The following is a 12,407-nucleotide window of genomic DNA, read 5'->3' as shown; positions in this document are numbered from 1 at the left end:
CATCAAAAACAATAAAATAATGCCATTCACAGCAACATGATGCAACTAGAGGTTCTCATACTAAGTGAAGAAAGTCAGAAAGAGAAAGGCAAATACCATATGATATCACTAATATGTGAAATCTAAAATATGGCACAGATGAACCTATATACAAAACAGAAACAGACTCATAGACATTAGAGAACAGACTTGTGGTTACCAAGGGGGAGGGGGAAGGGAGTGGAATGGACTGGGAGTTTAGGGTTAGTAGATGCAAACTGTTACATTTAGAACGGATAGACGGCAAGATCCTACTGTATAGCACAGGCAACTATGTCCAATCTCCTGGAATAGACCATGATGGAAAATAATATTAAAAAATAATTATATATATGTATGACTGAGTCACTTTGCTGTACAGCAGAACATTGTAAATCAACTATACTTTAATTGAAAAAAAAGAAATAGTTAAATTAGATAGCACATTTCAAGCATTAAATAATGGTAACTCATTACCCTGAGATATCTGATTTCTCATGTAGTTTAATATAAGAAAAACTAAACAAATATTCTTTTGAATGAACCCTCTATACAAATGCATCTATCCATAAATTACCATTTTATAAGAAAACATGATATATTCAAGTAAATAAAAACATGTCTGTTCCAATAAGTCTAATTCAGAGATTTTTAGTCTAAAGAAGGGGGATCCTTACTTCTACACCTCTAATACCATTTTGCAAATTAAGGCATACACATGAACTCACTCAACTGACTTAAGAGCCTGTTACATTTAAATGAACACACACTGATTCATTCATAATAAGCCGTGTAGCTTTAAGGAAAGTATCCCCACCTCATATCATCCAAACAGAATTAGAAACCGGATATTTCTCAGATTATCTTTACTGCTTACTGAACTATCCTAAAACTATTTTTTTAACATGAGGAAATAAAGAGACACTAAATATATAGTGAAGTTTGTAGTAGTAACTTTCTCAATTCTGAATCTATACACATATTTTATTTTTATTTTATTTTTGTCTTTTGTTTCTTTTAGGGCTACACCCATGGCATATGGAAATTCCTAGGCTAGGGGTCTAATCAGATCGCAAGCTGCTGGCCTACACCACAGCCGTAACAATGCCAGATCCAAGCGGCATCTGTGACCTACACCACATCTCAAGGCAACACTGGATCCCTAACCCACCGAGCAAGGCCAGGGATCGAACCTGCAACCTCATGGTTTCTAAGTCAGATTTGTTTCTGCTGCTGCCACAATGGGAACTTCCTCTACACATATTTTAGATGATAGCTATTACTAAGCCTCTCCTAGAGGAAACTCAGTATTTCTTTTGTTATTTTTTTTTAAACTTCAAAGAATAGAGATTATTTTAGAAAATCTTTTTAAGATTATAGCTAAAAATCTGACTTTTCCCAAGTTTTATAAATTGTTTGATTAGAAAAAAATACAACAGTTTAATTAGGCTACATACACTGTTATCCTAAATACAATATCAAATCAGAAATAAGATATATAACCAACAGAATTCATTTTATTTTTCCATGTGAGAATGAAAGAAATGAGCATATCTCCCACACAATCTTTAGCTCCACCTGTGGTTTGCTAATGTGTTTTTATACCAACATCTTTGATGCCTAGAGCATCAAATGCATCAAGGCCTTGTCAGAGACATAGCTGCATAACAAATAGTTCAAATGGATATAATGAGATATGCTCCATGGCTGAGCACCTGATACAGTAGTGAGATATTTTTCAGATGAGAAATCCCACTTGATGATCTATACGCATTTCAGACTTGGCCAGTCTGACATGCCCTTTGGTCATCTGCTTCATTCTGATGATTGCTGGGATTTCTCGCACAACTCAATGAACACTTGTGCTTACAAAGAAGTCTGTATATTATCTCCTGATCAGTCCACACTAGGAAGGAAAGTTTGAATATCTGGCCTTAAAAAAAAATCAATGTTCCCTCATGCATGCATGAATGAGTAGGTTAAGTCATGAATCAATAAACACATTTTCTTTATTGGTTTGTTACAAAATCTTTTACTTCAATTTTTTCATAAATGCAATTTTTTATTTTTATTCAACTTCAAATTTCTGTCCTATGTCAGCTAGCTGTATTTTTTAATCTGATACCGTATTCCAGAACAGTGTTTGTTGTTGAAATTTCCATTCTTCCAATCCCAGTAGCATTATTAAGAAACATTCATGAATATAATTAAGAAAAAATCCTTTTGAATGCTGAGAGTTTTATGGATATTAAGTTTGGCATGGTTTATTCAATAGGATAATTATTCTTTAAAATTCAAAAAATCAACTCCGAAAAGCTTTTTGGTGAAGTGTTTTTAATGAAGTTGATCCCCTCTCTTCAGTCCTAAAGTAATGACACTAGGGAGCTAAGAGACCCAGATAGAGAGATAGACAGATAGCAAGGTTCACATGAATGTGGAAGCAATGTGAGGTCAGTATATAGATTTGGACTAGAAGAACACTTGGTATAGCTTATCCACTTTGGCTGGTATCCAGCTTAAATTTCTCCTCCCCTGGGGAGATGTTTCTGAATTTCCCAAGCCCATTCAGTGGTTTCCATTTTTAGTTATTATTTCCTTCCTTATTTCCTTCTTCCCTCACTCCTTCCTTCCAGCTGCAACCTGTGACTAGAGGTTGAATGGGAGCCACAGCCGCTGGCCTACACCACAGCCACAGCAATGCCAGATCTGAGCCGCATCTGTGACCTACAATGCAGCTTGCAGCAACGCCTGATCCTTAACCCACTGAGCAAGGCTAGGGATCAAACCAGCATCCTCATGGATTCTAGTTGGGTTCTTAACCTACTGAGAGTTCTTAACAGGAACCCTTAGTTACCATTTCCTTTCATCATATTTTGCCTATGCCATTTATCAGTATATCACTTCATATATGGTAGCTTTCTCTATTTTAACTTTCAGAGCCTTGGGTTATTAAGGAATGTGGATTATATATCTGAATGTTCAATATCTTATACCTCTGGCATATAGGAAATGTGATAAGTGTATATTAACTAATAGCAGGATTCTTGAAGCATATGATTTGGAGTTCTCTGCTCTAAATAAGACTCTGTTGAACTTTATGAAGTATTCAAGTTCTGAGTCGGATCAATAAGAGTGCACAGAGATATGGCTATTGGGAACACAAAGACTTGGGGGAAAGACACGTGTGCTTCAAATCATCACTTGTGATCTATGTTCAAACTCAAAGAAAGATGAAATTAACATTGCTCAAAGCAAAAATGATGAAAGTATTGAAAAGAAAGTTATTCTGAAATTCACTAAAATGGAACTGGCACCGATTACTTGCAGGCACACCAATAAATGGACATAATTAAATTTATAAAGAGTATGCTTACATTTCTGTTTCCCAGCTTAATTTATCCCTAATGATGCCATATTATTGGGAAGACTATCTTCCATGGAGCAAATTTTACCTATATGGGAGTTCCCGTCATAGCTCAGTGGTTAACAAAACCAAATAGCACCCATGAGGACACTGGTTCAATCTCTGGCCTCACTCAGTGGGTTAAGGATCCAGCATTGCTGTGAGCTATGGTGTAGGTCGAAAACATGGCTTGGATCTCATGTTGCTGTGGCTGTAGTATAGGCTGGCAACTACAGCTCGGATTCATCCCCTAGCCTGGGAACCTCTATATGCTGCAAGTGTGGCCCTAAAAATACAAAAGACGAAAAGACAAAAAAAAATTTTTTTACCCATACAGATTGTAAAATTACAAGTTAAATCTGAAAATACTTATTTCCAAAGCAACAAACAGTTAAAACAACCTGTAGGGGTGGACAGTGTATGGATTTAGTGAGGTCAGTGAAAATAATTTATTTATTAAGTCTGTAAACTTATTCACAATTCCAAATTCTCCTCTGTTATTTGCCATTATTTATATGCCTACTACATTCTCCCTTTAATTCTGAGTTGTTGCCCAAACCCTTCCCTTAAAGGCAGTCTCTACTCCTGGAGTCCAATATTCATACATTGAGAATCCATTCCCTGTAAGACTTTATAGCTGATTTGACTCCAGCTTTTATGAGACTCAATAATTTCAGTTAGTTTTAAAATTTGTATGGTGAACTACAATGACCTCTTATTTTTCCCAAACTGGTAACTAAATTATTGTAAATGTTTTACAACCAACCTCAGAAGACATATCTTGTCCATAGCACATCATTATACTATAAGATATCAGTGTCACAAAAAATCCTCAGGGAAAGTCCAGTAGGGTGGTGACACATCCATTTCTTTTAACAATGATCATTATTAGCAATTTTAGTTAACTATAACCTTGGCTATACCACTTGTGGGGTTTGATGCTACCCCAGCCTCACCCACCATGGGGCTTTTATCTACTGCATAACTTCCAGCTCTTCTATTCTTTTAGCCTGTAATCACCATAGTCCAGAGGAGCAAATATCTCCACTGACTACACTAAGTGCTACAATCCTCAAATGACTGTTGATGCTCAGATTTCCATGCTGCTAATCCAACTTCATCAGCAATTGAGGGAAACACAAACCACATGTCTTTCTCAACAATTTACATTCTACAGCATGAGCATGCCCACATTATTCTATAATTCCTGGTCCATATGACTACAACCTCCTCTTCACGCCAACAACCTGAGGATTCCCATGGTGACTGCTCGTTGATTCTATTTAGGTAGCTATATTTTTTCACTCCCTTCCATATCTATTTTACATTTCACAATGCTTCATTTCAACATTATCCCGAGTTTCATTCCCTAATGAGTTTTCATCACATTAAGCACATTAAGCAAAATCCCAGATCTGTAGGATTTGAGCTACTTTTTCTATGATCTATTACCTAGATAATATAGCACTAATGAATAATATCACACAAGATAAATTTAATATAAATATGTAATCTCTCATCTCTAACCACCAAAACTTCCAGCAATATAACGACCAATTTGACATCTTCTCTCAGATGTACCAAAGACACCTAGAACCCAACATTTCCAGACCTAATCTAGTAAGCATCTCCCTTAAATCTGTTCTTCTTCTAGTCTTCTTTTTCAGAAACTGGACCCACCTTTAATTTAAATATGCAAACAATATACTCTGCAGTCATCTTGATAATCTCCCCTTTTTAACTTTCAATACCAATTTCTCTCTAATATTTGCTGACAGCATGTCCTCAATATCTATCATATTTTCCCATGTCTTTCATTATCACACTAGTTCAAACTAATACCATTTTGCCTCAAATAGCTCTTGAGAAATTTGAAATTTTATATCTATCAGGTTTTTTTTTTCCTGTTTTTTAGGGCTGCACCTGTGGCAAATGGAGGTTCACAGGCTAGGTGTAGAATCTGAACTGTAGCCACTGCCCTACGCCATAGCCACAGCAATGCAGGATCTGAGCCACCTCTGTGGACTACACCACAGCTCACGGAAACACCAGATCCTTAACCCACTGAGTGGGGCCAGGGATCAAACCCGCGTCTTCATGGATGCTAGTCGGATTTGTTAACCACCGAGCCATGAGGGGAACTTCTATATCTATCAGTTTTATTACTTAATTATAATCTATAAGTTCACCAGATTGTAAACTTCATTGAACCAGTTTTTTTTTTTTTTTGGTCCATTTTTACTCACAATTCTATCTGTAGCATTTTGCCATTTTCATTGCTTAGAATGATCAGGTGATAAATATTTGCTGAATGAATGGGTGATGGATAAATGATTACATTTGTAAGTATTATCGCAATGAACATATCATACATGAAACAATTATTCATATCTATATCATATAAGAGAAAAACTTGAAGCCCAACAAAAGCCAATCAAGGAGAAACCATGAATTTGAATTCAAATTGAGTCTTCTCAATTTCATTAACTTTAACTCCTAAGTATCTTTCCGTTTTAGCACCATGATACCTATCAACCCTATGGAATGTATTTTACTTATAAACTCAGAAAATTATGCACAATTCTTAATGTACTGTCTATGTGTATAGAAGATAATTATTGTGGAAGGTATTCTAACCCTTTCGAAAATAAATTCACTATAAATACTTTCAAAATAAATATTTTAATTCAGCCAATATTCTGAAATTAAGATTGACCAATATGTATCCAAGGTAGTCATCATGCAAAAGGGAAAAAAAGTAGAGTAGAAAATAACAATAACTGACGTTTCTAAACCATCACCATTATTTTCTATCATTTGTTGTTTGTCATCTTGCAGACATTGTGAAAGCAATTTATATGTACAATAAAATGGTAACTGTTATTATCCTTATTTACAGATAAGAAAATTGAGAATCAGAGCAAACAATCAAAGCCAGGAGCCAAATCCAATTTCTGTAAGATTCCAGAGTTGCACTTAATATTAAATTGTCTTCCCAATAAGCAGTTAAGTCTTTCATTTTGAGCCATTACTTAGAGAAAAATCGACAAAAACATTTTTTTACTACTAATAGCATCTGATAGTGAGACATTTCAATTATAATCAGATGGGAAAGAAAACACTATATACATTATTAAACTTTTTTTTTAGATATTTAAGGAGCAAATTGTTTAGTCTTACCCATGAATTCAATCCCCAAGTGGTCTGCTACACCGAAGTCAGCATATAAAGAAGGGGAAACAGAAAAAGACAAAAAGATTAGAAGAAAATTTCACACAGAAATCAATGCTTATAAGATTAACCTTTCAAGGCAAAGAATGCGTCTCAATTGTAACACCATGTTTGCTTGCCAAAGACAATTTACAGTTTACCCACAATTAGGGGTACTCTAAACACTGGTTGGTATTTCCCAATAGCCTAGGATTTAGATGGAATAATATTGCCAAGTGTGCTAAGTATAAATTAAAAAAAAAAGGAAAGAAATAAAGAGAGAAAGGAAGAAAAGAAAAAAAAGGAAGGAAGGGGGAGAGAGGAAGAAAAAGAAAAAAAAAGCTATTTACACAAAGCATACTAAAGTTATTTTCTGGTACTAAATTATTTTCAGAACTCATGATATTTTATGTAGAATAACTACTTGTTTAATATTAAACTTATCTGAACCTCTATGTTAATAATATGTAGGTAAAGAACTTCTGCATGACAGGCCTTAGCCAGGCGCACCTCACCTTCACAAAGAAGAAATAATGATGGGTGTTTTTTCCCCTTTATTTGTTAGATGAGAAAACTGTGGTTCAGTGAGACTTAAAATCTTACGCATTAGATAGATCCAGGGCACAAATCTGGTCTCTCTGACCCTTTAGCCCTATGACCTGCTAAACTTAACCATACCTCCTATCAAGATGAGTGACAGAGGTGTCTGTGTCTGCTCGACATTCCTATGGACAGCAGACCATTTTGAGGTACTAATGTCTGTGATCAACAGAAGGATTAATTGGTTGCTGCTATGTCCAGCCATTCAATCCTAGAGATTTGTTTATTTAAATGGTGCTTTCCTTTAATCATTCAATTATTCACTTTTTAAATGCATTGCATTATTCAGTGATGATTTCTGTTGTAAGATATACTTCTTAAATGAGAATCAATGAAAAAAAAGTATTGCTACAATTGTGTTTGTTTCCAAACTAATTTCTGGGCTTCTTCTTATGACTTTTCTCTCTTTTTTCTTTATTTTTTTCCTTCTCTCTCTCTCTCTTTTTTTTTTTTCTTTTTATGGTTACACCTGAAGCATATGGAAGTTCCAGACCAGGGGTTGAATTGGAGCTGCTACGCTACAGCCATAGCAACACCAGATCTGAGCCGTGTTGACCACCTATGCCACAGCTTGTGGCAACGCCAGATTCTTAACCCACTGAGCGAGGCCAGGGATCAAACCCACATCCTCATGGTTTCTAGTCAGGTTCTTAACCTGCCATGCCACAATGGGAACTCTGACTTCTCTATTTAGGAATGGTTTTCTTTTTTAAAAATATGCCTTTAGTTATCTTGAGTATTCCAATGCCTTTTTTTATTTGTAAATAACACATTTTTAAATTCTATTGTGGTAAAATAGATATAATATAAAATTTGTCATTTTGACAATTTTTAAGTGTACAATTCAGTGGCATTAATTATATTCACAATATTGTGTAACTATGACCAGTAAATTTCCATCACCCCAAAGAGAAACTCTACTGAATAAGCAACACTATCCCATCCAGCCTCAATCCTAGCCCCTGGTAACCTCTAATCTATGTATCTATGAATCTGCATATAAATAGTTCATTTTTAAATGATTAGGACTTATTTTAATTGAGAAATGTCTTTTATATAAAGACGGTAATATTTTTAAAAAGTAGATGCATTTCTTCCTTTCTACTTTTTGTCTGCTTAATATATACTATGATGGTTATCTAGCACACTTCCATGAAAACACAGACTTTGTTCTCCAGTAAATCAGAAATCTGATTTACTGTGCGGGAGCCCACAGAGAAAAAAGTCTGGAAATTGTTTGTGATAGTGCTATAATGGATAACCAGAAAATGTGCATTGGATGGAACAGCCAAGGACCCATACACTTGCTCCTAGACAGGAAAGAATGTGCCTCATGAGAGAATGGAGACTGTAGAAAGTTTGGCTAGACCATGCTTGGGCTCTTGTATGAATAAACTCTTCAAGATTGTGTGTACTGAGGACACTAGAGAGAGACTAGAGTCATGATAATTTATAGCAGGGATTTGAGTGAGATTTCCTATCATGAAGGTTAAACTAAGAAAAAATAAGACTGAGAATAAGAAAACTTTTTCATATAGCCAGAACAGCCATGACCCCTAGCCTGGCTGAAAACAAAACAAAGAACCCACAACTTTCTAGTAGAGCTGAGATGGCTCAGAAATGGCTGTCTGGTTGCAGTCTGTTGTGTTCACAAGTGTAACCAAGGGTCACTCTTAATTCCTCTCACAAACTTGCCTGGTCCACCTTTGTATGCGATGGAGGATATGGGGAAACAGGCTTTGTGAGTCTAGAGACTGCACTAAGAAATGAGTTGATACACTTGGGGGCATTGAATACTTTAAACCACAATTAATTCATAACCAGTAGAAGAAACAGAAATCAGAATTTGAAAATTATTCAAACACTGAAAGATGAAAGTAGACTTTTTAGGAAAAAGGACATCTGCATAGCAGAAAAGTCACATCTAATTGTTGCAGTTGTAATTCTCAGAAGCACTGTTAAGCAAGGTGGCATTTATAGTTTTAGATTTTATAGGGAAATTATTTTTATAATAACATTCCTGAAAACTGACATTACTGAAACAAAGTCAGATCTTATTTAAAATTACCCCCTTTCTCTCCCTCTCCCACTTTCACAACACACACACACACAAGTATTTCCATTCTTTTATTAAAATTCTAAACACTGTGATTATTGCAGGTTTAAAGATACTGATAGGCTTTGTTAACAGACAAAAGGATTAATGAAAATTCATGAAGAGCATGACAGAAATGCAATTAATTTTGTCAACCGAGTCATACACATAAACCACAATATTTCTCATAACCCTTCACTGTCTACTTCTTAAAGCAAAGCTTTCCTGGGGATATTCAGGCCATTCAGACATTCATGAAAATATAAAGAGGAATGTGGTGGGAATGAATCAATTAACCATTTATTTATTCATTCACTCAGCAGAACATGTGCCAAGAACTGTGCAGACTGGGGTAAAAGAGGAGGGGTAAAAGAGGAGGCACACGGTTTATGCAAAAACAGTTTGCTTGGAGTTCCCATTGTGGCTCAGTGGTTAACGAATCCAACTAGGAACCATGAGGTTGCGGGTTTGATCCCTGGCCTTGCTCAGTAGGTTAAGGATCTGGTGTTGCCATGAGCTGTGGCGTAGGTTGCAGATGCGGCTTGGATACCACCTTTTTTTGGCTCTGGCATAGGCTGGCAGCTATAGCTCCAATTCGACCCCTAGCCTGGTAATCTCCATATGCCGTGGGAGTGGCCCAAGAAATTTTTTTGTCTTTTTGCTGTTTCTTGGGCTGCTCCCACGGCATGTGGAGTTTCCCAGGCTAGGGGTCTAATCGGAGCTGTAGCTGCCAGCCTATGCCAGAGCCACAGCAACGCGGGATCCAAGCCGCATCTGCAACCTACGCCACAGCTCACGGCAATGCCGGATCGTTAACCCACTGAGCAAGGGCAGGGATCAAACCCGCAACCTCATGGTTCCTAGTTGGATTCGTTAACCACTGCGCCATGACGGGAACTCCTAGAGTTAGGATTTTAATGAGGTCCATTGAAGTTAGCCATATCTTATCCAAAAAACCTAGCTGTGAGTTTTGTCTTTGATTTTAAAAGCTTTTTCGTGATAGCTAGTTAAGTTGGTTTATATTTACTTACACTGTCTCCCTGCCATAATGCTTTGAAGATAAGCACCAGTCTACAAACAAAGTTTGTAAATGCTAAATTCTTGTGTTTTATGGCCTCTTCAAAGTACTCACTAAGTTCAGTTAAGATAGAGCTCTTAAAACAGGATGCATAGCTGCTATACCATGTAATAGTTAACCAATGTACTTTTAACACTGTAATGTAATCTGTAGTGAAAACTGTCTATACAATCAACCACTGTTGCCAATAAAATTTGAGCAGTCCAGCACCCTGAAAGAAGGGACAAAGAGGCTGTCTCCGTAGGTACATTCGCCCACGCGTACCTCTCCAATCGGGGAAGTGCACGCTCGCTGGCCGCCGCATCAAAACATATGAGATAAGATGGTCATTGTCCTCATTTTACAGGTAAGGAACAGAGGCACCAAAGAGGTGAGCAAACTTTCTCAAAACCACACTGTTTTTAAGTAGTGGAAACAGAAGTGAGACTAAGCAGCTTGACTTTCAGCCTCCAGCCATTCTCAGGGTTTACTTACTCTCTCTCTATGAAGAAAAAGCTAATTTTTACGAAATCTTCAGGTAAGGAGATGTTTAGGGAGGAGTTATTTAATCCACTTAAGAGAACAAATTGTTTTCAAGTATCCTCAGGCACTGCAGAAGCACCACTTAGTTACTGGCTCACCCCTAGTTTATTGATGAAGTGCCCAATAGCAGCTTGGGAGGGGGATTCCCTCTCTCCAAGGATCCCAACCGGCAAATCATTAACCTTTTTTCACTGGTTCCTACAGAGATTTCTTTATAATGAGCCTGGCCTAATTGAAGTTATTTGCTTCTATGTACAGCGAGGCATATACAGAGCCTCTGAGTATGTGCCAGACATTGAACCAAATAATCTTCAGACTGGCAATACACTTAACAAATGTAGTGGTTGTGCTGCAGACCTCCCTGAAACATGCTTAAGATTTGAGGGATAGGGATGTGACTGGGGAGACACACTTAATCATCTATAAAGTCAAAAACTCTGGGAAGTTCAAGGCCCACATGTTTCCAAAGTGTTCATGATTCCTTGTACGTGAGCAACTCAAAGCCTCTTATTTGTGTGTTGACAGACAATCAGGGGCTGCCAACAGTTCCTTTAATCCGGGCAGAGCAAGCAAAAACAATCCCTGACTTGATTCCAATCTCAGGACAAGATGAGACAAGTTGCTGTCCATCTTGTGATGATGAACCATTGCAATGCAGCATGCAACAATGCAACATGAATGTGGGTTTCTATGTCACTGCTATATTAAAAGTAACTGAACAAGGCAATTGTAGCATAGAATAGTCCCAAATGTGAAGATTTAAACCTTTGTTCCATGGAAGGTGGAAAACATGTTACACTGAAATACTGTCCTAAATCATAAAAAGTTAGCACACTGGCTTAACATCCTCAGGCATCTCCACTCCAAGAATCCCTAAAGACCAACATATGTTGGTCAAGATTCCCCTGGTGGTGGATTGGGGGAAGTATTTCCCAATTTGATGTAAGCTACCTTGTCATGAAGCAACTTGTGGGATGAGTGATCTATGGTCCTTGCTCTGGGAAATATATGCCATATAAGTGTGGTGGAAACTAGCCACTCAACTGTAAAATATGTCAGTTGTAAATGATTTATCTTAATATCTGAGCTGAAATCTATCACTCTGCAGATTCCATCCTCAGATCCTTGTCAAACAACTTTTCAATGATGACACTTTATGATGAGGTTGTCTATCATCTAAGACTAAATTGGATTTATGAAGATGGTAAACTGTGTCTTGAATGCTTGCTGACCCCTAACACATGAACTTACCATTCTCTGGTAGTTTCTAGAATCACTGTAAAGAGATGTAACTGTCTCATGCTTCAACAGTGGGTCCTTGTATTCTGCTTGCTCCCAGATAAGATCATGGACAAGGTGATAAGATGTCACACATCAAGACATTGTCATGTAGGTCTCAGTGTATTATATCAAGACAGGCAAACTAGGAAAGGCTGGGATAGACTCTAAGTTTTCTAATTAGAAGGGCAAGGGCTAAGGAT

The 12,407-nt window shown here is 37.0% G+C and overlaps 1 protein-coding gene across 4 annotated transcripts in view; it reads right to left on the bottom strand.

Annotated features, from left to right (window-relative positions):
- Window positions 1-12,407, bottom strand: part of NRG3 (neuregulin 3) — a 1,084,705-nt gene that overhangs the window by 125,674 nt on the left and 946,624 nt on the right. For 2 of the 4 annotated variants that reach the window (XM_047762259.1, XM_047762260.1), the window contains exon 4: window positions 6,602-6,628. In XM_047762259.1, coding sequence (XP_047618215.1) covers window positions 6,602-6,628 — 27 coding nt within the window. The remainder of the gene's footprint in view (window positions 1-6,601; window positions 6,629-12,407) is intronic. The other 2 variants (XM_047762261.1, XM_047762262.1) reach the window with 1 other exon arrangement.

Source organism: Phacochoerus africanus, chromosome 15 (genome assembly GCF_016906955.1).
Source record: "Phacochoerus africanus isolate WHEZ1 chromosome 15, ROS_Pafr_v1, whole genome shotgun sequence".
In the NCBI taxonomy this organism is placed as follows: Eukaryota; Metazoa; Chordata; class Mammalia; order Artiodactyla; family Suidae; genus Phacochoerus; species Phacochoerus africanus.
Note: the sequence above shows the minus strand (reverse complement) of the source record. Positions and strands in the feature narration are given on the sequence as shown.